Source organism: Rhinatrema bivittatum, chromosome 16 (genome assembly GCF_901001135.1).
Source record: "Rhinatrema bivittatum chromosome 16, aRhiBiv1.1, whole genome shotgun sequence".
NCBI lineage: Eukaryota > Metazoa > Chordata > Amphibia > Gymnophiona > Rhinatrematidae > Rhinatrema > Rhinatrema bivittatum.
In genome coordinates this window covers 74,319,250-74,345,043 of record NC_042630.1, presented here as the reverse complement: position 1 = coordinate 74,345,043, position 25,794 = coordinate 74,319,250, and the positions used below count along the sequence as shown (strand labels likewise).

General features: G+C 47.0%; 1 protein-coding gene across 1 annotated transcript in view; it reads right to left on the bottom strand.

Annotated features, from left to right (window-relative positions):
• Nucleotides 1-25,794, bottom strand: part of LOC115078196 (misshapen-like kinase 1) — a 1,532,819-nt gene that overhangs the window by 410,578 nt on the left and 1,096,447 nt on the right. The window contains 1 exon segment of the mRNA XM_029580940.1: nucleotides 16,752-16,840. Coding sequence (XP_029436800.1) covers nucleotides 16,752-16,840 — 89 coding nt within the window.

Genomic DNA, 25,794 nt, shown 5'->3' with positions numbered 1-25,794 from the left:
AGGCAATGCAGTAGGGCCACAACACAGAAAGCAAAGTCGCCTACCTGTAACAGATGTTTTCCTAGGGCATGTGGGTGACATCATCCAAAGGAGCCCGGTATGGAAAACATTGGTGAGATTACTTACCTGATAATCTCGTTTTCCTTAGTGTAGGCAGATGGACTCATTACAAATGGGTATAGTGTGCTCGTGCTAGCAGTTGGAGACGGATCTGACGTCAGCACGTGGTACATATACCCCTGCAGGAAGTGCAGACGCTCAGTAATCTTCCTTGCAAAAGCTGTATGGATATATGTGTGACTGACCGATTGATTAACTGAACATGATTAACCTGACTGATTGATAGTAGCTGGAGACTGCCAGTGTTCTCAACCGGAAGGCGTCGACACCCGGCAGGGTGGATGCCCTATGTAAGGAAGCATGGCTTACCTCGAAACGGTGAATCCCCATATGTATATCGGCAGCCGGGCGGGATGCTGAGTCCATCTGCCTACACTAAGGAAAACGAGATTATCAGGTAAGTAATCTCACCATTTCCTAGCGTGTAGCAGATGGACTCATTACAAATGGGATGTACATAAGCTACTCCCGGACTGGGTGGGAGGCTGCCCGAGGTACGTTTAGGATTGCCCTTGCAAATGCTGAGTCCTCCCTAGCCTGGACGTCCAGTCGGTAGAATCTTGAGAAGGTATGGATGGAGGACCACGTTGCTGCTTTACATATCTCTGCAGGCGACAGCATCCTAGTTTCTGCCCAGGAGGCTGCTTGTGCTCTGGTAGAGTGAGCCTTGACTCGTAGAGGTGGTGGTTTCCCCGCTTCTATGTAGGCCGCTTTGATAACTTCTTTGATCCAGCGAGCAATAGTCGCTCGTGAGGCCGCTTCTCCTTGCCGCTTCCCACTGTGAAGGACGAACAAGTGGTCCGTCTTTCGTACTGTTTCCGACATATCCAGGTATCTGGACAGCAGCCTGCCGATGTCAAGATGACGCAGTATTCGACCTGCTTCCGATTTCTTCAACCCTTCCATGGTTGGCAAGGATATGCTTTGGTTGAGGTGGAAGTGTGAGACTACTTTGGGTAAGAAGGAAGGAACCGTGCAAAGATGGATAGCCCCTGGGGTGATCCTAAGAAACGGATCGCGGCAGGACAGCGCTTGTAGCTCTGAGATGCAGCGTGCTGAGCATATGGCCAGCAAGAACACCATCTTCAAGGTTAATAACCGGAGGGACAGTCCTCGGAGAGGTCTGAAGGTGGGTCCCGCTAGGAAGTCCAAAACTAGGTTGAGGTTCCACAGGGGCACTGGCCATTTCAGGGGCGGGCGAATGTGTTTGACTCCTTTCAGGAAACGTGAAACGTCTGGGTGTGTGGCAATGCTGTTGCCTTCACACCTGGGGCCGTAGCAGGATAGTGCTGCCACCTGAACCTTGACTGAATTGAGGGACAGACCCTTCTGAAGCCCATCTTGCAGGAAATCCAAAATGACGGGGATTTTAGCGGCATGTGGGTTGGTGCTGCGAGTTTCGCACCAGGCTTCAAATACTCTCCAGATCCGTTAGTGATGTGGAGAACTTGCGTGCTCGGAGGAGTGTATCTATTACCGCCCCCGAGTATCCCCTTTTCCTCAGTCAAGCCCTCTCAATGGCCAGACCGGAAGAGAGAATGGAACTAGATTCTCGTGGAGGATGGGACCTTGTCTCAGCAGGTCCCTGTGAGGGGGCAGGGGTAGGGGATCCCCTGCCAGTAGTCTTCTCATGTCTGCGTACCAGGGTCTTCTTGGCCAGTCCGGGGCCACCAGAAGAACTAGGCCTCTGTGTCGCTGAATCTTGTGTATAATGGCGCCCAGCAGGGGCCATGGGGGGAAGGCATATAGCAGGATCCCCTGAGGCCATGGTTGCACCAGGGCGTCGGTCCCGTGGGAAAGAGGATCTCGTCTGCGACTGAAGTATCTGGGTACTTGAGCATTGGATCTGTCCGCTAGTAGGTCCATGCCCGGAGTCCTCCACTGATCCACAATCATCTGGAAGGCCGTGGGTGACAGTTGCCATTCCCCCAGGTTTAGGCTTTCGCTGCTGAGGAAGTCTGCCGTGGTGTTGTCCTTCCCGGCGATGTGGACGGCGGAGATGTCCTGGAGATTTGCTTCCGCCCAAACCATCAGGAGGGCTATTTCTAGGGATACCTGTTGGCTTCTGGTTCCGCCTTGTCGGTTGATGTATGCCACCGTGGTGGCATTGTCCAACATCACTCTGACTGCTTTGTTTCGAAGTCTGTGCGCAAATCTCAGGCAGGCTAACCTGACTGCCCGCGCCTCTAGTCGGTTGATGTTCCATCCCGACTCTTCTTTGCTCCACCGCCCTTGGGCGGTTAGCTCTTCGCAGCGTGCTCCCCAGCCACTCAGGCTGGCATCCGTAGTGAGTAGGGTCCAGGTTGGGGAGGCCATTTTCGACCCCCGGCTCATGTGGCCGGGCTGCAGCCACCACCGTAACTGATTCCGTACTCTGGCCAGTAGAGGGAGACGCACAGTGTAGTTCTGTAGTCGTGGGCTCCACCGAGATAGGAGGGCGCGTTGTAACGGCCGCATATGTGCCCGTGCCCATGGTACTACTTCCAGAGTGGACGCCATTAGGCCGAGGACCTGTAGGTAATCCCAAGCTGTGGGCCGGGAGGTGCTTAGCAGGGCCTGCAAATGATTCCGGAGTTTTGATCTCCTCTTGGAGGTCAGGCTGACTTTGTCTCCCTGGGTGTCGAATCGGACTCCTAGGTATTCCAGCGACTGTGACGGCTGTAGGAACTCTTGTTCATGTTGACTACCCATCCTAGGCTTTCCAGAAGAGATATGACTCTGTTGGCTGCCCGGTGGCTCTCCTCCGGAGACCTTGCCCTGATCAGCCAATCGTCTAGGTAGGGATGGACAAGAATTCCTTCCTTCCTGAGGGACGCCGCCACCACTACTATTACCTTGATAAAGGTTTGCGGTGCGGTAGCTAACCCGAAGGGTAACGCCCGAAACTGAAAGTGTTGGTTCAGGACTTTGAAGCGTAAGTAGCGCTGGTGATCCCGATGGATTGGGATATGCAGGTAGGCCTCTGATAGATCCAGGGATGTGAGGTACTCCCCTGGCTATATTGCGCTTCGGACTGACCGCAGAGTTTCCATGCGAAATCTTGGGACCCTTAAGTGCCGGTTGACTGACTTGAGGTCCAGGACAGGTCTGAAGGTGCCCCCCTTCTTGGGGACGATGAAATAAATGGAATAATGTCCAGAATTTATCTCCCATGCAGGCACTGGGATTATGGCTTTTAGGGACAGGAGCCTCCGCAAGGTAGCTTCCAGTGCCACCCTCTTGAGGGGTGGACAAGGAGATTCCACAAACTTGGAAGGGGGATGAAGGAAGTCCAGGTAATACCCCTCTCGGATTTATTTATTTATTTATTTATTTAAAATTTATTTATTTAAAATTTTTATATACCGACGTTCATCCGGGATATCACATCGGTTTACAGTGTAACTGAAACAGGCGCCTGGGATGGCGGTTTACATCGAACAGATATAACGAATTTAACATAAGAACAAATGAGGAGGGGGAAAAGAGGAGGGAAATAATTAAACAAAACTTATGAGCAAAATTTACAAATATATATAGAGTATCACTATGTACAAAGTATTCATAAATACAGCAATGCCATGGAAATACAATTGTGTAGAGTTATACGGGAGGAGGGGGGATGGGGAGGGGGTGAGGGGTGTAGGTGGGGAGGAGGGGTGGATGGGGTAAAAGGAGAAGGCGAGCTGAGAAATCAGGAGAAGGTAAGAGGACTGAACAGGAAGGGGGCGAAGGAGGAATTTAGAGGTGGGAGTGAGGAATGGGGGAGAGGGAAGGAGAGTATGGGTGTGAGTGTGAAAGTGGGGGATGGCGAGGACCCAGTGGTCTGAAGCAATCTCGACCCATCGGCGGTAAAATAGGGTTAGCATGCCCCCTATGGCTTCGTCCCACAGATGGGTCGGCTGATTCTCATTGTGGGGTGCGGCCGGGACCCGAACCCGAGCCGGTTCCCCTTTTGTTGTGCCTGGTCCGAAAGGACTGGTTCCTGGTCTGAGAACGAGGAGCATGGTATCGGGTCCTGTAAAGGTTGAAGTGTTGAGAGCCTCTACCTCTGGATTGCCTAGGAAGAGGGCGCTGGTTCCTCCTTGACCTGTCTTCCGGCAGACGGGGTAATGGAGAGGCGCCCCACTTGTTAGCCAAGTTCTCGAGGTCGCTGCCGAACAGGAGGGATCCCTTAAAAGGCATTCTTGTAAGGCGTGCCTTGGAGGAGGAGTCGGCTGACCAATTTTGTAGCCAGAGCTGTCTCCTGGCTGCCACTGAGGATGACACTCCCTTGGCTGCCGTACGAACTAAGTCGGAGGCAGTGTCAGTGAGGAACGAGAGAGCTGATTCCATTTCTTCTTCCGGTGTGTTGTTTCTGGCTTGTGACAGACAGGAATGCGTCACCACGGTGCAGCAGGTCGCGATTCGTAGGGACATCCTTGAGGGCCGCCCCTCCCTCCACTGGAATAGTGGTGTGCTTCACAATTGCGCAGACTATGGCGTCTACCTTGGGGCACGCCAGCAGCTCCTTGGTTGCCGGGTCCAGGGGGTACATGCTGGACAGGGCCTGACCCCCTTTGAATGAAGCCTCCGGCGCGCATTCCACTCCAGATCGATTAACTGCTGTGCTGCTTGGAGGAGGGGAAAATGGTGAGCCGTTTGACGAAGGCCCTCTAGCAGGCGGTTCACTCTAGGTTCCCCTAGGGTGCCCTGGCCCGGGATAGCCAACTCCGACAGGCATTGAGAGACTAGGTCTGGGAGATCCTCCTTAAGGAAGAAGCGTCTCATGGTTCGATACGGCTCTATCCCCGAGGGAAGTTCACCCTGCTCGGGAAGCTCACCTTCTTCCTCAGAGCAATCTGAATCCCTAGAAGTGGGGCTTCCGGGTGGCGAGTGGCCGTGCCTCGGCCTAGAGGGTCCAGGGGCAGGGTCATCCGATACGTATGGGTCCGTTCGGGGAGCAGACTGCATTTGGACAAAGGCATGAATCCCCTTAAATAATTTCACCCAGGAGAGTGAAGCAGAGTCTAGCCTCAGGGGCACCAGGTCTCTAGGGTTCCCCGGCTGCTCACCTCGGCCTGCTAGTTCCGGGGTGTTCCCTGAGGAACTGGCAACTAATCTGGGCTGGGATCAGCCTGACCTGGAACTCCCAGGGCCTCCTCACATTGGGCACATAGGGAGTCTGCTTCCTCGCTCTGTGTGGCTCTGAGGTGGCATGCTGAGCAGAGGCCTAGAGCTCTTATGCCCGGTTCTGGAGGCGCCAACTCCGTGGACGCCTGGGCTCTCATACGCTCCATTGCGTATATTATCGCTATGCGCCCTGTAAGATGCGCGAAAGCTGTGCGCCTATCAATGTGCGCCTATCAATGAGTGTCTATCAATGAGCGCCTATGATGTGCGCCTGTCAGCGTGCGCCTATCAGCATGCGCCTTTGAATGTGCGCTTAGCAGCGTGCGCCTATCGGCGTGCGCGTAACAACGCTATCAACGTGCGCCCAACAACGTGCGCCTAACAACGTGCGTGTAACAACGTGCGCCTAACAACGGCAAGCAGGCAGGCATAAATGGCGGGCTGCCACAGAGGCCGACCCCGCTAATCCTCGCTCTCCGGAGACCAAGCAAAGATGTACGCCTTACCTAATCTTCGGCGCTTCCCGGTTGCGACCCGGGCGGTCTCCGGCTGCGGGGGGAGAGGGTGATTACCTTCACCACCGCGCTCGAGGAAGTGCACCCGCTGCCTCTAAGCCGCGCCTGAGCCCTTCTCACTCGGGGGCTAAGTCCTCACCGCGAACGGATCGGGACCGAGGCTGCCTCTACGCCGCGCCCGAGCCCTTGTCACTCGGGGGCTAGGTCCCTGCCGTGATTCGGCCACCGGACCGAGGCACTTACTTCCGGGGGACCACGGAAATCACCTCGGGAAACTCAACTGGGGGAGGGACCCGAGGGTATCACCGCAGGAGTGCGGGGCTCGATCTTCAGGTAGGATTCTTCTAAGAATTTAGTCGTCAGGATTTGGAAGAACGCTCAGCGAGCGTTAGGTAGCTCCAAACTGCTTTGGAGACGGAAATTACTGAGCGTCTGCACTTCCTGCAGGGGTATATGTACCAAGTGCTGACGTCAGATCCATCTCCAACTGCTAGCACGAGCACACTATACCCATTTGTAATGAGTCCATCTGCTACACGCTAGGAAATCAAAGTTTCTAGAAACTTTGTCTGGCACACTGAGCATGCCCAGCATGCCACTATCCACGCGTCCATGCGGGGTTTTCTCTTCAGTCTCTTAAGTAGATTACGAAAAATAAAATAACAGACAAGGAGAATCCAACTCTGCGGGGTGGCAGGAGGGTTTCCTGAGGACTACCATCCTGCTGTTCTAGGAGAACACTTGTTACAGGTAAGCAACTTCAATATCTCCTAGGACAAGCAGCATGGTAGTCCTCATATGTGGGTGAATACTAAGCTACAGGCTGGACTCGAGACTAATGGGACCAACAGACATCAAACTAGGTGCCAACAGACACCAAACTAGGTGCTGTTGGTAACATCAGGAATAGCCTTAACCCAAAATAGGGCCAGAGGTAGAAAGAGTTGGATTCACAGCCGAAAAAGATTTCTGAGGACAGACTGACCAAACCTGCTACACGACAGCTGACCCTATCCAGACAACAATGAGCTGCGAAGGTGTGGCGAGAACTCCATATATCTTCCATAGGGATTGCATGGAGGTGGGCCACGGTAGTGGCCATGGCTCTAACAGAATGAGTTATGTGGCCCCCCGAGTTGCAATCCCTCCTGGTCATAGCAGAAGGTGATGCATTCGGCTAGCCAGGTAAAAAGAGTCTGTTTAGCAACAACCCTACCCAGCCTGTTGGAGTCATAGGAGACAAACAGCTGGGCATATTGCCTATGGTCTGCTGTCCGGTCCAAGCAGAAGGCCAAGGCCCTTTTACAATCCAGTGTATGCAGTGCCCTTTCCCCTGGATTGGAATGAGTCCTAGGGAAAAAAGTGGGCAGGACAATGAACTGGTTAAGATAGAATTCAGTAACCTCCTTTGTCAGGTAATTAGCATGCATGCGTAGAACCACCCGGTCATGGAAGAACCTTTTGTAGGGCGGATAAGTCACCAAGGCATGCAGTTCACTGACTCTGCATACCGACGTGAATGCCATGAGGAATACAACCTTCCATGTCAAATGCTTGAGGGCAGAATGCAGTGGCTCAAATGGCGGTTTCATCAACTGGGCCAACACCACATTTAGGTCCCAGAACACTGCAGGGTCCCTTAAGGTAGGCCACAGATGAAGCAAACCGCGCATGCACCATCCTACAATGTGTTGCACCAAGATAGGCGACCGATCCATCGCCTGGTGATACGCCGCTATGGCACTCAGGTGCACCTGAATGGAGATAGTCTTAAGAACAGCCTCTGAAATGTGCAACAGGTAATTTAGGAGTTCCTGGATTGTATAGGAGAAGGGGTTGAGGCCCTTCTGCTCACAACAGATTCTAAACCTCTTCCATTTCAAAGCATAAGACTTCCTGGTGGAAGGTTTCTTTGAGGCTACCAGGTCCTGAGACACTTCCTCTGAGGTGTCAAACAGCTGCAGGATCAACCTTGCAACATCCAGGCTATGAGAAACAGGGCCCGGAGGTTGGCGTGGCGGAAGAGAATGTATGGGAAAAACTAGGAAAACAAAGTGGACAAAGCCATGGGGCCTGATGAGGTTCATCTCAGGATACTGAAAGAGCTCAGAGATGTGGTGGCGGCTCTGCTGAGTGACCTGTTCAATAGATCCCTGGAAATGTGAGTGGCGCCAAGTGATTGGAGAAGAGCGGCGGTGGTCCCTCTTCACAAGAGTGGGAGCAGAGAGGAGGCTGGAAACTACAGGCCGATTAGCCTCACCTCGGTGGTGGGAAAAGTATTGGAGTCGTTGCTGAAGGAAAGAATAGTGAACTATCTACAAGCAGCAGAATTGCTGGATCAGAGGCAGCATGGTTTCACCATGGGAAGGTCCTGTCAGACAAATCTCATAGACCTTTTTGATTGGGTGACTAAGGAATTGGATCGAGGAAGAGCGCTCGATGTCATCTACTTGGATTTTAGCAAAGCTTTTAATACGGTCCCGCACAGGAGGCTAGTGAAGAAAACGAGAAGCTAGCAAACTGGTTGAAGGACAGAAGTCAATGTGTGATGGTAAATGGAACTTACTCGGAAGAGAGAGCGGTGATGAGCAGAGTGCCGCAAGGGTCGGTGTTGGGACCAGTCCTGTTCAATATCTTCGTGAGCGACATAGCGGACGGGACAGAAAGTGAGGTTTGTCTATTTGCGGATGATACTAAGATCTGCAACAGAGTGGACACGCCGGAAGGAGTGGAGAGAATGAGACGGGATTTAAGGAAGCTGGAAGACTGGTCGAAGATATGGCAGCTGAGATTCGATGCCAAGAAGTGCAGAGTCATGCATATGGGGTGTGGAAATCTGAAAGAAATGTATTCGATGGGGGGTGATGGGCTGATGTGCACGGAGCAGGAAAGAGACCTTGGGGTGATAGTGTCTAACGACCTGAAGTCGGCGAAACAATGTGACAAGGTGATAGCTAAAGTCAGAAGAATGCTGGGCTGCATAGAAAGAGGAATATCGAGTAAAAAAAAAAGGGAAATGATTATCCCCTTGAATAGGTCCTTGGTGAGGCCTCACCTGGAGTACTGTGCTCAGGTCTGGAGACCGTATCTCCGAAGGGACAGAGACAGGATGGAGGCGGTCCAGAGAAGGGTGACCAAAAAGGTGTATGGTCTTCATCGAATGCCTTATGATCAGAGATTGAAAAATCTAAATATGTATACCCTGGAGGAAAGGAGGAGCAGGGGTGATATGATACAGACCATCAGATACTTGAAAGGTTTTAATGATCCAAAGTCAACGACAAACCTTTTCCGTTGCAAAAAAAAATCAGTAGAACCAGAGGTCACGATTTAAAACTCCAGGGAGAAAGATACAGAACCAATGTCAGGAAGTATTTCTTCATGGAGAGGGTGGTGGATGACTGGAATGCCCTTCCGGAGGAAGTGGTAAAGACTAAAACTGTGAAGGATTTCAAAGGGGTGTGGGATAAACACTGTGGATCCATAAAGTCTTGAGGATGTGAATGAAGAGAAGAGGCATGGGGGTGGCTTACGGGAATGACGGCTACTACCTGGTGATTAATACCCTTATTCAATAAACATACACACCGTTACTGCAACTCCAACATTGCTCTATGCTTCAACGGCAAGAGGAAATGTGGGACAAAGGATTTGCATTCACAAATAAGCGTGGGTGTCGCTTGCTTGTTGCGGCAGTTACTACCCCGAACCAATTAAGCCTGATACTTCACTTTGAATACATATATAGCGCAGCTCACTGCTTAAACAGCAGGGGGGAATGAAGATAAGAGGATTTACATTCAGACAATTACCAACAAGGACTAAATTGCACAGGCTGGGTAAACAAATAAGCGTGGGAGTAGTTTGCTTATCACAGCGGTTACTACCCCTAACCAGTGCAGCTCCAGCACTGCTCTCTACATCAATGGCAGGGGTGGAAGGAAATTAGAACCAAAAAGTTACCAATAAGGGCCCTGACATCAGCGGTCAGATTAAAAGATAAGTATGAGAAAAATAACTGTGAAAGCTTGCTGGGCAGACTGGATGGGCCGTTTGGTCTTCTTCTGCCGTCATTTCTATGTTTCTATGATCCTGTGCTAGGAGATCTGGGGCAGGCCCCAGAGGGATCGGGTCTTGCCGGAAGAGAGCTCGCAGAAGCGGGAACCACACCTGCCTCGGCCAATGGGGGGCGACGAGGATCATGGTCCCCTGGCCCTGGCGAAGCTTTAAGAGAGTCTTCATCACCAATGGAAGTGGAGGGTATGCAAAAAGGAGGCCTTTCCCCAATGGAGAGCAAAGGTATCCGTCACTGACTGGCTGTCTGACCCAGACAGGGAACAGTAGTGATGAACTTTATTGTTGCAGGGGGAGGCAACTAGATCCACGTCCGGGATTCCCCAGAGACGGAAGATCTGGTCCACCACCTCCTGCTTCAGGGAGCACATGTGGAGCCAGTTAGGAGCGACTCAGCCTGTCTGTTAGGGTGTTCTCCACACCGGTCAAGTACACTTCCCGGAGTAACATCCCCCGAGAAAGGGCCCAACTCTGGATCTGCACTGCTTTCTGACAAAGGTGGAAAGACCTAGTACCCCCCTGCTTGTTTACGTACCACATCAAAACCCGATTATCTGTCCAAATGAGGATCATCTTGCTGGACAGCCGATCTTGGAAGGCCCACAAGGTTTACCGGATCGCTCTCAGCTCCAAGAATTTTATCTGAGACAGAGCTTCAGGAGCGGTCCACAGGACTTGGGTGTGGAGGCCCTCCATATGGGCACCCCTGCCCAGTTGGAAAGCATCCATGGTAAGCATCATCTGGTGTGTGGGTGCCTGAAAAGGCACCCCATGCTCCAGATTGGATGGGGACCACCACCAAGCTAGGGAGGCTCTGAGGGGGGAACCTGGATGCAGACCTGAAGACCCTGGGTAGCCTGCTGCCATCAGGAGCATAGAATCCACTGGGCTTGATGCAGATGCAGGCGAGCAAACGGGGTAACATGGACAGTGGTGGCCATGTGCCCCAGGAGCTGCAGCATACACCATGCAGAAACCTGTCTGCAATGCTGGACCTCCTCCTCCAGGGTTAGCGGTGCATGCGTCCGGCTGCGGGGTAGAAAGGCCTGTGCTGCGTCCTATGAAATCCAGCCATGACGATGGTCAGAGGTATTCCAACAGCCGAATGCTGCAGCCCAGAGACCACACTGCCACAGCTTGCATGTCGCTTTTGATCAGCCAGTCATCCAGGTATGGAAAGACCTGGACTCTCAGCTGGACAAGGCAGGCACCAACGGTCAAACACTTCGCGAAGAATCAGGGAGTGGAGGCCAGGCTGAACGGGAGCACACAATACTGAAAATGCTGATGGCTCACCACAAAACAAAGATACTCCTGTGACTGGGGATATCACGATTTGGGTATACGCATCTTTGAGATCAAGGGAGTAAAGCCAGTCTCCTCTTTGTAAAAGGGGAATCAAGGTGCCCAAGGATACCATCTTGAACTTTTCCTTCTTGAGAAATCTGTTCAATGCTTGCAAATTGAGAATGGGAGAATATTTCCTTTAAAATTAGAAAATAACAGGAGTAAAACTTCCGATCCCTGCTGCTCCCCAGGGGACCGGTTCTACTGCTCTGGCCATTAAAAGGGCTGAGAGCTCTCCTTGGAATACTTCTAGGTGCAAGACAGAATCCCACTGCGGGCACGGAGCAGAATCCGGCAGATCAGCCACGAGATTCAACCTGTAGCCTCCGTTGGGTTCTCCAGCACCTGAAGCGGCGACTGGCTTATACTCCCTCGATTCCAGTCAAAACCCGTTGCGGGGCTAGCCTGGGGCGCTGGCTGAAGCCTAGAGCACTGCTGTTGCCAAGATCTGCCCCAAACATTGGTCTCTTGTGGCCGAGAGCGAGGGGCAGGAGGATACTATTTCCGTGGCCTGTACAACGGCCTCCACAGTCCTGGTCGGGAGGACCTAAGAACATAAGAACATGCCATACTGGGTCAGACCAAGGGTCCATCAAGCCCAACATCCTGTTTCCAACAGTGGCAAATCCAGGCCATAAAAACCTGGCAAGTACCCAAAAACTAAGTCTATTCCATGTTACCGTTGCTAGTAATAGCAGTGGTTATTATCTAAGTCAACTTAACTAATAGCAGGTAATGGACTTCTTCTCCAAGAACTTATCCAATCCTTTTTTAAACACAGCTATACTAACTGCACTAACCACATCTTCTGGCAACAAATTCCAGAGTTTAATTGTGCGTTGAGTGAAAAAGAACTTTCTCCGATTAGTTTTAAATGTGCCACATGCTAACTTCATGGAGTGCCCCCTAGTCTTTCTATTATCCGAAAGAGTAAAAAACCGATTCACATCTACCCATTCTAGACCTCTCATGATTTTAAACACCTCTATCATATCCCCCCTCAGCCATCTCTTCTCCAAGCTGAAAAGTCCTAACCTCTTTAATCTTTCCTCATAGGGGAACTGTTCCATTCCCTTTATCATTTTGGTCGCCCTTCTCTGTACCTTCTCCATCGCAATTATATCTTTTTTGAGATGCGGCAACCAGAAATGTACACAGTATTCAAGGTGCGGTCTCACCATGGAGCGATACAGAGGCATTATGACATTTTCCGTTTTATTCACCATTCCCTTTCTAATAATTACCACCATTCTGTTTGCTTTTTGACTGCCGCAGCACACTGAACCGATTTCAATGTGTTATCCACTATGATGCCTAGATCTCTTTCTTGGGTAGTAGCACCTAATATGGAACCTAACATTGTGTAACTATAGCATGGGTTATTTTTCCCTATATGCATCACCTTGCACTTGTCCACATTAAATTTCATCTGCCATTTTGATGCCCAATTTTCCAGCCTCATAAGGTCTTCCTGCAATTTATCACAATCTGCTTGTGATTTAACTACTCTGAACAATTTTGTATCATCTGCAAATTTGATTACCTCACTTGTCGTATTTCTTTCCAGATCATTTATAAATATATTGAAAAGTAAGGGTCCCAATACAGATCCCTGAGGCACTCCACTGTCCATACCCTTCCACTGAGAAAATTGTCCATTTAATCCTACTCTCTGTTTCCTGTCTTTTAGCCAGTTTGTAATCCATGAAAGGACATCGCCACCTATCCCATGACACTTTATTTTTCCTAGAAGCCTCTCATGAGGAACTTTGTCAAATGTCTTCTGAAAATCCAAGTACACTACATCTACAGGTTCACCTTTATCCACATGTTTATTAACTCCTTCAAAGCTAAGGCACTGGCTGACAACTGCTGGAAGGTCTCATGGTGGTCTTCAGCTGTGCAACCACCTTCTTGACCTTGTCACCAAACAGATTACCCCGGGTGCAAGGCAAGTGAGCCAGCTGGTCCTGTACCTCTGGACAGAGGTCTGAAGCATGAAGCCATGCGAGACGCTGCATAGAAATACCAGCCACTGCGACTCGGCCCGCTGTCTCAAAAACATCATATGTAGCTCCGACTTCGGGCTTCCCACACTCAAGCCCTGCTGGACCAACACCATAAGGGCCTCCTGAAGTTGCTGCGCTAGACCATCCACAACTTCTTGGACTTGTTTCCAGAGATTACGTGTATACTGAGTCATGTATAACAGATAGGAGGCGATGCAGGCCACCAACATAGAACCTTGAAACACTATCCTCCCCATAACATCCCATGCCCTGTTATCCTTGCCAGGAGGGGCAGAGGTGTGGGTTTTGGACCTCTTTGCTTTCTTCAGCGCCAATTCAACCACCACCAATTGGAGGGGGAAATGGTGCTTCTCAAATGCCACAGACTGTTGATCAAGGTATACCCCATCGGCCTTCTGGTTTACCAGGGCCACACAGATAGGTGGTGTTCCCAGAGCCGGAGAACCAACTCTCTGAAAATCTCGTGAACAGGCACCTCAATGACCTCCTTCAAGGCATCCACAAACTGGAGGATCTCCAGCATCCTATGGTGGGCATCTTCCTCTGTCATAAGTTGACCTTCGCCCGGACAAACCCCGCGAAGGTCAAGCCTTCTGGTGGAGAATGGCGGCTCTCCTCCAAGGGAGAAGGATCTGATGGAAGATCATCAGAAGTTACCGATGAAGCATCAGAGGCATTCTCCCCTCAGAGGTCATACTGTCCCTCAGGCTCATCTGGGCCACTTGGAGATAGGGGCCATGGAGCACTGGGTTCATCCATAGGCGGGGCCTCAAGGGACACGAGAGCATCGATGGACCCGAAGGCCCGAGCCCAGCCACGCTGGACTAGGGGCAAGAAGGCCCCGTGGAGCGGGAAGCATCAACAGGCCCTCATATCCAGACAAATTCCCCACGAGGATAAGCTCGGATGCCTTGAGTTTTAGTGCTCTACGGTCCACCGAGAAGTCTAGAAACTTTGACATAAGTTTTCCATGCCGGGCTCCATTGAATGATGTCACCCATATGTGAAGACTACCATCCTGCTTGTTCTAGGAGAAAGGTAGCTTCTCAATTGCTGGTGGAAGAGATTGAAAGCAAATCCACCTTTCCCCCAGCCTTGAGGAATTCTACTGCTCCTGGTTGAAAGCTGAACTCAATGATGCTCCTTTACAAGATTTTCCGCTGATGTGAAACATGAAGGCACAAGACTAATGCACAAGACAATGGTGCAGAGCACAGATTGACAGTGATATGAATAGGGAAAGTGTAAATGGACACGGGCAAGAAATGCTTCCTCCTGTAAATCCACCTTAGAAAGAGGTTCATTGGAAATTATTCCTATATGGTCCTACAACTGCTGAGACTTCCTGCTCCCAAAGGCCTGTGGAGACAGAAGTTGAGCTCACAAATGGTGAGCCACAATTTTAGTGCTTGTATTACAGAGACTGAACTTGTGTTTACGGTACATTTACTGAAGCCTCAGGGACTAAAAATAATAGGTACCCTAGGTTATGGACATGGAGCATTCAGAAAAGGGCATCAGACATGACTAATGACTAGAGCGGTAGGGAGATGATAATGTCTGAACAATGCAGCCAGCCTCTGAGAATTAAAGAGAGAGGAGCACAGGGAAACAGGAAGACTTGCAGATGTTGAGTGCTAGCTAGTCTGCACATATTGAGGCCGATATTTAGTGCTACACAGCCAGATAAATAGAGACTTATCTGGCTAAGGGGCAGCCGCTACATATCCTGCTATATTCAGCAGCCACCACTTAGCTGGACAAATATTTATCCAGCTAAGTAGATAGATGGATATCTTGGAGGTGGGCAATGGGCACATCGAGGTGGGACAACTATAAACACTAAACTAGAGAAGTGCTTATATTCAGTCTTATCCACTTAAGTTAACCAAATAAGTTAGACCTGCTCAATAGCAGGTCTAAAGTTATTCAGATATAACTTATCTAGCTAACTATAACTTATCCAGTTATATTCAGCTGTATGGTTACCTGGAGAAATTATGCCTGGATAACTCAGAACATTGAATGCTGGGCCCATTATAAATATCTTATTGCACTTATAGAAGCTCTTTCATCCGAAGTGTTTTAGATACAACTCGCCATGCTTTTAGCTGACAAACAGGACCACAACCTTCCTCTCCCATGAACCCCCTGACTGGATGATGAGGATGTTGACCACACCTCATGCACGGGACACACAACAAAGGGATATATGCACATATACATGTGCCCCTGCACACCGATAGACCGAGTACACTAACCTCTCCTATTGCTCGCTTATAGCTCTGAGGAAGTAGCAAATAAGAAAAGGAAGAGGGTAGAGTTAGAGACATCATTATGTGAACAAATACTGCTCACCCAGGCCCCACCCACAAAACATGCAGACACCCTGTGCTCATCCTGGAAGCATGGCTCATGGGTATTCCTTGACCATGAACAATACAACCATTCTTCTATTCAATGCCAACTGAATAGACAGGCCCTTAATACAACATTAAATAATGCTACCTCTAGCTGTATAATGCCTCCCCTTGTACTGTTCTGTACTGACAAGCACTAGAAGGACAGCACCCCCAGGTGTATGGCATCTCCCCTATCCAGCAGTAGCTCTGTAAAGAAGGAAGCTAAAGCAATGCAGTACCTCTCCTAGTACTGCACTATAGTGTCAGCACTGAAAGGACAGTGTCTTAAGCAATGTTGCATCTAGTACTGTTCTACAGTATTAGCAGTGGAAGAATATAACTTACAGCAATGTTGTACCTCCCCTGGTACTGCTCTACAGGGTCAGCACTGGAAAGACAGCATCTACACAGACCAGTGCATTACCTCTTTTAGCACTTATAGCACTGCAAGGACAGAATAGTATACCATATGCTGGTGATGAAAAAGAAGGTAATGCTGAGTTTGAGGGAAGCCGGAGAGTAGATATATATTTTATGATCTGTTTAATTTTTTTTTTTTTAACTGTGATTGTAATATTATATTATGTTTTTTTGTACATTGTTTATACTACTGTTATTACTGTTTTATTGTAAACTGCCATGATTGTACATTCAGAATGACGGTATATAAATACATAAATATGATATGAAATACAATATAGCATTTCATTACTGAGTGAAATATACTGAAGAGTGATCCTGTGCCACACTATCACTGAAAATAAGGGTCTGAGAGGAGACAAGATAGGGTGCCTGTTACAGTTTCACTTCTGCAGTACTAATAATAAGATCTATATAGCTGCTTTGTTTGTATAGCACACAAAAAGGCACGTTATCTAAACATAGTGCCATTAGACTGCAATGTAGCAAGGGGGTCTCATATCATATGCAAGGAAAAGGAACTTTTACTTGTTTGTATATATTAATGTTGTTTGTTGCATGCAATGTGGAGAGAGCCAGGCAAGTACTGTGAGAACTTATTTTCCTTTGGGAAAACTGGTCTCAGAACTGGACATTCTGTGGGGCTGACTTGTCCTTTTCCATCACTTTAATTCTTGCTGCTACAGATTTGAGCCCCGGTATACAAATGGACCATGACCCTCGCACTGAACTGCCAGAGAACAGAGGCTTACCGCAGGCCGTCCGGGTCGAGATCGATGATCCTCAGGCTTGGGTTTGCTCACATGGGAGAGGATAGGGGAACTTTCAATCTTCGAAATCACTGTCAGCAAATACAAATTTAGTGATGGATCAGATCAGATTGTTAAAGCTCTAGGACCAATAAAACAAATCATTCCAAGAAAAAAAAGTCAGAAGACTAATTCTGTGCACTGTAGGAAAAGAACTGCCTCCAGCTGAGGCTGCGATTATGTACATTGTGAAAGACAACAGCAGCACAACAAGGTAACCAAATTAGCTAATATGGAGGGTGTGACTATTTGCTACTCATGTCACAGCATTTTGATTTTTTCTGGCTTTCACGGAAGTCTTTGGACAGTGTGAACATGTTCAAGGATATTAAAACACTGCGTAGTCATCATAAGGAGAGGGGTCCCAGAAAACATCATAACAAATAGCGAAAGCAAGTGGTATCACAAAAATATTCTACCAAGTATTTAAGGCAAATTAATATAGTGAAGGATATATATCCCAGGTAAAATCCTCATACAAACAAAATAACAAATGTACTGTACAAACTTTATTTGAAACTTTAATAAAACAAAGTCGTCCCATATTTCATAGCATATATTTCATATATTTTCTCACAAACATAGCACAAAGACAAGAATTGGAAAATAAAAGCTGAGGTGCATACAATTATTGGGAAATTCTTCAAACTGGAGATTTCAAACCCATATCCACATTGACTCAATATAGATTTCAATGCTCGTCAAAACGTATCTGTATCAGATCCCACAATGCCATCCACAGTCTGCCATTATCTGCTTCAATATTACTCCAGGAAACGACTATCACCATAAGCAGACACATTTAATCGTCTTTGTACTATGTTTATCAATAATTTGTGAAGAATGTTGTGTAATAGATTACTAATCTTGAATTTTAATATGAAGTTTGAGTCAAAAAGTCAATATATTTATATGGATGTATGCACTGTTTATATAAAGCGCTATTCTGACTTACATAGGAAAACAATCATAAAAAAAGAACATATTAAAATAATTATATATTGAAGTCTTGTCTTGATTTCCAGTGATAAAAAGGTTTGTTAGAAGAGATGAGCTTTAAGCTGCTTCTTAAATGTCATGCCACATAATGTATGGATTCATTTAAAATAATAATAATAATAATAGGAATGATGATTAAGAATTGAGTAAACTGAAATTACACATTGATACTACATAAGGTTCATGATTTCCTAAATATATGATACAACTGTAAGGGTCCCTTTGACTTACATTTTGCTGTCTAAAAATACAAATCAAAATGTATTAAAGTAGGAGTTTGCTTCACAGATTTATAAAACATACTTTACAGTTTCATACAAATATTCCCAAAGTTATTAAGAATAAAAAAAAAAATCAAAAAGTGTTCACGCTCTTTGTAAAAATAAACCCAAATTAGCTGTGGTTCAAAAAAATTGTTTTTACAAGACTCATAATAAGTAGAGCCCAACTCTGTGCTATGATAGAAGTTGAACTGATTCAAATATTCCTAGATGAAGAATCAAGCTGTTTCTGTTGTATGAAGTGAATTTGAACCAAAAGTCAAAACATGCTAAACAAGGAAATGCCGAACAGGAAATTGACATGGTTCACTGAGTCTCATGATTAGGATATAGCCATGCCTGGTTATAACTTGTTTAGGAAGGCCAGAGAGTACAGAAAAGATAGAGTAGTAGCTCTTACGTCAGAAACAATATCCAAGCAACTGAAATGCAAGGGAAGAAGATTTATGGGCTGTCCTAAAAAAAAAAGAAAAAGAAAAAGAAAGTGCAGTTGCTTACCTGTAACAGGTGTTCTCCTAGAAGAGCAGGATGTTAGTCCTCACAAGCAGATTGTGATAAATTGCAAGAATACCTTATGAGATTGGAAAACTTGGCATCCAAATGGCAGATGAAATTTAATGTGGATAAGTGCAAGGTGATGCATATAGGGAAAAATAACCCATGCTGTAGATACACAATGTTAGGTTCCATATTAGGAGCTACCACCCAGGAAAGAGATCTAGGTGTCATAGTGGATAATACACTGAAATCGTCAGCTAGTGCTGCAGCAGTCACAAAAGAAAATGTTGGGAATTATTAGGAAGGGAATGATGAATAAAACAGAAAATGTTATAATGCCTCTGTATCGCTCCATGGTGAGACCGCACCTTGAATACTGTGTACAATTCTGGTCGCCGCATCTCATAGAAACATAGAAACATAGAAATGACGGCAGAAGAAGACCAAACGGCCCATCCAGTCTGCCCAGCAAGCTTCACATTTTTTTCTCATACTTATCTGTTTCTCTTAGCTCTTTGGTTCTATTTCCCTTCCACCCCCACCATTAATGTAGAGAGCAGTGATGGAGCTGCAACCAAGTGAAATATCAAGCTTGATTAGTTATGGGTAGTAGGGGAAGTAACCGCCGCAATAAGCAAGCTACACCCATGCTTATTTGTTTTACCCAGACTGTGTTGTTCAGCCCTTATTGGTTGTTTTTCTTCTCCCCTGCTGTTGAAGCAGGGAGCTATGCTGGATATGCTTGTAGTATCAGTTTTTCTTCTCCCCTGCCGTTGAAGCAGAGAGCTATGCTGGATATGCGTGAAGTATCAGTTTTTCTTCTCCCCTGCCGTTGAAGCAGGATATGCATTGAAAGTGAAGTATCAGGCTTATTTGGTTTGGGGTAGTAACCGCCGTAACAAGCCAGCTACTCCCCGCTTTGTGAGTGCGAATCCTTTTTTCTTCTCCCCTGCTGTTGAAGCAGAGAGCTATGCTGGATATGCGTGAAGTATCAGTTTTTCTTCTCCCCTGCCGTTGAAGCAGAGAGCTATGCTGGATATGCGTGAAGTATCAGTTTTTCTTCTCCTCTGCCGTTGAAGCAGAGAGCTATGCTGGATATGCGTGAAGTATCAGTTTTTCTTCTCCCCTGCCGTTGAAGCAGAGAGCTATGCTGGATATGCGTGAAGTATCAGGTTTTCTTCTCCCCTGCCGTTGAAGCAGGGAGCTATGCTGGATATGCGTGAAGTATCAGTTTTTCTTCTCCCCTGCCGTTGAAGCAGAGAGCTATGCTGGATATGCATTGAAAGTGAAGTATCAGGCTTATTTGGTTTGGGGTAGTAACCGCCGTAACAAGCCAGCTACTCCCCACTTTGTGAGTGCAAATCCTTTTTTCCACATTTCCTCTTGCTGTTGTAGCTTAGAGCGATGTTGGAGTCACAGTAACCATGTGTATGTTTATTGAATAAGGGTATTGTCTCCAGGCAGTAGCCGTCATTCTGGCTAGCCACCCACTCTTTATTGACGGCCTCAAAAAAGATATAGTTGCGATGAAGAAAGTACAGAGAAGAGAGGGCGACCAAAATGATAAAGTGGATGGAACAACTCCCTTATGAGGAAAGATTAAAGAGGTTAGGGCTGTTCAGCCTGGAGAAGAGACGGTTGAGGAGGAATATGATAGAGGTCTTAAAGTCTGTTTTATGCTTTATTTTCACTGTTTAAGTATTTATGCTCTGATTTTATTGTTTTAGGTATTTTTAGAGTTTTACATAGCAGTACATTTTAGGAGACAAGAGGATGAGTGAGTAATAGTTTGAGGTGTTTTAGGACCATTTTATGAAATGTATTTGTTAGATTTGTAAACCCAGTTTTTTTTAGAAATGTTTTAGTTTTATTAAACTGTTTTATTGTTTTGATGTATATTATTTATTGTTGTAAACCGTTATTATGGAATCCGAGTGATGGTATATAAAACCCAATAAATAAACAAACAAATAAATAAAATCATGAGAGGTCTAGAACAGGTAAATATGAATCGGTTGTTTACTCTTTTTGATAATAGAAGGACCAGGGTCACTCCATGAAGTTAGCACGTAGCACATTTAAAAGTAACAGAAGAAAATTCTATTTCACTCATCGCACAATTAAACTCTGGAATTTATTACCAGGGGATGTGGTTAGAGCAGTTAGTGTAAATGAGTTTATAAAAGGTTTGGATAAGTTCGTGGAGAAGTCCATTACCTGATATTAATCAAGTTGACTTAGAAAATAACTACTGCTATTACTAGCATCAGCAGCATGGGATATACTTAGTTTTTGGGTACTTGCCAGGTACTTGTAGCCTGGATTAGCCACTGTTGGAAACAGGATCCTGGGTTTGATGGACCCTTGGTCTGACCCAGAATGGCAATTTCTTATGTACAAGTGCGTGACATCATCCGATGAAGCCCGGCATGGAAAACGTTTGTCAAAGTTTCTAGAAGCTTTGACCAGCACACTGAGCATGCCAGAATGCCGTCATCTGCGCGTCCACGCGAGGTCCCCTTCAGTCTCGTAACACAGAAAAATATGAGTGGAAACACTGAGAGGAGAGGATCACCTTGCTGGTGGCTGAAAGGAATCAGTAAGTTTTTGCTTGGGACATTGACTTTTTTAAAACTATTGGGGCAAAGTTAACTATTTGGGAATATTATTTAGTGTGTTTGTGTGTTTGTGCCTTTAATAGTCAGAAAGGCAGTGAATAAACAAGTTAGACTGTTTGCATTTTTAAATAGTCAGTCAATAAGGTAGCAGTAGGTAGGCAGTGAATACACAAGTTAGACTGTTTGTATTTTTAGTCAGTCAATAAGGTAGCAGTAGGTAGTGTGTTTATTTTTAAAAGTCTGCAGAACTGAGTGCTCTCCAGACTTTTAAAGAGCTGAGTGTTTGTATTTAATACTAACTGAATGCATTGTATTGAGAAAAAAAAAACACAAACCCCCCCCCCCCCACACACAAAAAAGTAGCCAGAAGCTAGAAATAAGCTAGGAGCAGTTTATACCAAAGTAAAAAAGTTGAATAGTTCAGCTCAGTTACTCACCTTGGAAAGGTGTTGAGGTAGTGTGATTGGGTTTGAATAGGGACCAACATTTGTTAATCAAGGGAGCAGTGAGTCATTCAGGCTGACTAACTGAAGTTAGACTGTTTGTATTTCCCAACCCTCACACCCCTTGCCCACCCACCCCTAGCTCATCCCTTAATTTATAGGCAGGTGCCACTTTCACAAAAAAAACCCATCAACAAAAACTTTATTGAGAATTCGATCAGACCCCGGTAGGCCACTACCAGACATATAGTGAATTCACTAATACCGTATTTTCCGGCGTATAAGACGACTTTTTAACCCAAGAAAATCTTCTCAAAAGTCGGGGGTCGTCTTATACGCCGGGTATCGTCTTATAGGGCACACCTGCTCTCTTACCAGTTTCTCTCAATCACACACATATGCTCTCAATCAAATGCATTCTCTCACTTACACACAGGCTGGCTCCTTCTCTCTCTCTCTCTCTCTTTCACCCCCCCCCCCCCCCCCGAGCACAAATAGTAGCTGCAGCAGCTTCCTCCTCCAGCCCCCGCAGGCCAAGAAAGAAGAAACCCATCGGCCGCGGGAGGCTCATGCTGCTCTCTTCTTTCCCGATTACCAGCTCCTTCAACTGCTCGGGGCTGTTCCTGCTATCGCCGCTGCAATTTTTTCATTCGGCACGGCTTTCTCCTTCCCGCGCACCGCACTGCCGTTGCCGCCGGGCTATCAGCACGTTCAAGCCCAGCGGGAACGGCAGCGGTGCAAAAAAAAAAAAAAAAGCTGTGGCATCCGCGGCTGTCCTTTTCTTCTTCCCGCCCCCCCCCCTTTGAACCGGAACAGGAAGTGATGCGCGGGAAGAAAGAGCCGTGCCGCGTGAAAAAATTGCAGCGGCGACAGCAGGAACGGCCCCGAGCAGTCGAAGGAGCTGGTAATCGGGAAAGGAGACAGCAGCAACAGCCTCCCACGGCCGATGGGTTTCTTCTTTCTTGGCCTGCGGGGGCTGGAGGAGGAAGCTGCTGCAGCTACTATTTGTGCTGGGGGGGGGGGGGGAGTGGAAGTGAGAGAGAGAGAGAGAGAAGCAGCCAGCCTGTGTGTAAGTGAGAGAATGCATTTGATTGAGAGCATGTGTGTGATTGAGAGAAACTAGTCAGCGAGCTCGTGTGTGAGAGACAATGAAAGTGACTGCTCAGAGAGATGACTGATGTGTATGTGAGTGTGAGAGAGAGAAAAAGCATGGAAGTGAGAAATCTGGGTATGTGAGAAAGCATGGGAGTAAGAAGCCTGATTATGTGAGAGAGAGCATGGGAGAGGGAGGGCTGGCTGTGTGTGTGTGTGTGCGTGTGCATGAGAGAGAGACTGGTTGATAAGGTGACGGTGTGTGTGAGAGAAAGAGACTGGTGTGTGTGAATGTGAGAGAAAGAATGTGATTCAGGGAATGAGAAGCCTGTGCACGTGGAGAGTGAGCATGGAAATGAGAGAGAGAATGGTGTGTGTGTGTGAGACAGAGAAAGTGATTATGAGAGTGAGAAGCCCGTATATGTACGGTAAGCAGAACACGGGAGTGGGAAGCCTGTGTGTGTGTATGGCATGAGAGAAACTGTTCAGGAAGGTGTCTGGTGTGTGTGTCAAAGACTGTTTGGGAAATGATTGGTGTGTGAGAGACAGAAACTGGTCATGGGGGCATGACTGGTATGGTGTGTGTGTGTGAGAGACATGGGCCCTAAGGAAGAGGAAGAGGAATAGGAGAGCTGCTGGAGGGGGTAAGGAAAGGTGGCTTTTTAAGTTTATTTTTCTTGATTGACTGCCATTTTAATTATTTAATATTATGTGATGTGTCTGCTTTTTTTGAAATATTTTATTGGTGTTTGGAGAATGTTTAATAGTTTTTATGAGTTTTTAATTGTTGGATGTTATTCTGTTCATAGCTGTTTTGAAACATTTATTCTGCTTATTAGTATAGTTTTACAATTATTTATGTGTGGGGATCTATAGCTGCTTGCTAGTTCTGTTTTCCTAATAAGAGGTGTATTGGTTTTTAGGGCCTGATATACAGTATTTGTAGTGTTGCCTTTTCATAGATAGGGTTGCTCCTGTTTGAGTGTAAAATTATTTTTTTTCTTAAAAATATGTATAAAAAAGGGGGGGGGGGTCGTCTTATACGCCCAGTCGTCTTATACGCCGGAAAATACGGTACATTTAAAGGAAGTTAGACACATTCCTACTCCCATAGCAACCTAAAACGTAACTAGGAACTGATCAAAATTGAGATGAAGGCAGCAGTCCAGCAGCAAGAGGGGGGCTTCCCAGTCTTTTGCATCGAGTGTCACATGTATGATTTTTTACCCATCGGTGAGAAGTTATACATGTGCATGCGATGCAAAGAGCTCCTGGCTCTCAGAGAACGAGTCCAATCTCTGGAGGCTAGAGTGGCATACCTGGAGGAGCTGAGGCAGACAGAGAGGTATATAGATGAGACCTTCAGGGACATAGTAGTCAAGTCCCAACTTCAGACTGGCAGCCCTGGTGCTGCCTTGGAGGAAGAAGGTCTCAGAATGGGAGAGCACCAACCAGGTGTAGCAGGAAAGGATCCTGTAGCAAGGACCTGTTCTCTAGGTGATACATTGTCCTTTCGCACTGAGGATATCTCCCCAAGGCCTACTGCCCAGGAGGGAAGGGTTAGGTCAGCCGTCATAGTTGGTGATTCGATTATTAGGAATGTAGATAGCTGGGTGGCTGGTGGACGTGAGGATCGCCTGGTAACATGCCTACCTGGTGCGAAGGTGGCAGACCTCACGCGTCACCTAGATAGGATTTTAGACAGTGCTGGGGAGGAGCCGGCTGTCGTGGTACACGTGAGCACCAGCGACATAGGAAAATGTGGGAGGGAGGTTCTGGAAGCCAAATTTAGGCTCTTAGGTAGAAAGATTAAACCCAGAACCTCCAGGGTAGCATTCTCTGAAATGCTCCCTGTTCCACGCGCAGGTCAACAGAGGCAGGCAGAGCTCCGGAGTCTCAATGCGTGGATGAGACGATGGTGCAAGGAAGAGGGATTCAGTTTTGTTAGGAACTGGGGAACCTTTTGGGGAAGGGGGAGTCTCTTCCGAAGGGATGGGCTCCACCTTAACCAGGGTGGAACCAGACTGCTGGCGCTAACCTTTAAAAAGGAGATAGAGCAGCTTTTAAACTAGAACAAAGGGGAAAGCCGACAGTCGCTCAGCAGCGCATGGTTCGGAGAGAGGTATCTTTAAGGGATACTAATGCATTAGAATTAGGGCATCCCAACAGTGAGGTTCCAATAATTAGAAAAGTAGTCCAAGTGCCTGTAACTAAAAACTCACCTGAGCTAAAAAATTCTAACTTATCCCTATCAATTAAAAAGCAGAATAAAAATTCAAACAAAAAACAAACTTTGAAATGTTTGTATGCTAATGCCAGAAGTCTAAGAAGTAAGATGGGAGAATTAGAATGTATAGCAGTAAATGATGACATAGACTTAATTGGCATCTCAGAGACATGGTGGAAAGAGGATAACCAAAGGGACAGTGCTATACCGGGGTACAAATTATATCGCAATGACAGAGAGGAGCACTCGGGAGGAGGTGTGGCGCTTTATGTCCGGGATGGCATAGAGTCCAACAGGATAAACATCCTGCATGAGACTAAATACAAAATTGAATCTTTATGGGTAGAAATCCCTTATGTGTCAGGGAAGACTACAGTGATAGGGGTATACTACCGTCCACCTGGTCAAGATGGTGAGATGGACAGTGAAATGCTAAGAGAAATTAGGGAAGCTAACCAAATTGGTAGTGCAGTAATAATGGGAGACTTCAATTACCCCAATATAGACTGGGTAAATGTATCATCGGGTCACGCTAGAGAGATAACGTTCCTGGATGGAATAAATGATAGCTTTATGGAGCAATTGGTTCAGGAACCGACGAGAGAGGGAGCAATTTTAGATCTAATTCTCAGTGGAGCACAGGACTTGGTGAGAGAGGTAACGGTGGTGGGGCCGCTTGGCAATAGTGATCATAAAATGATCAAATTTGATTTAATGACTGGAAAAGGAACAGTGTGCAAATCCAAGGCTCTCGTGCTAAACTTTCAAAAGGGAAACTTTGATAAAATGAGAAAAATTGTTAGAAAAAAACTGAAAGGAGCAGCTAAA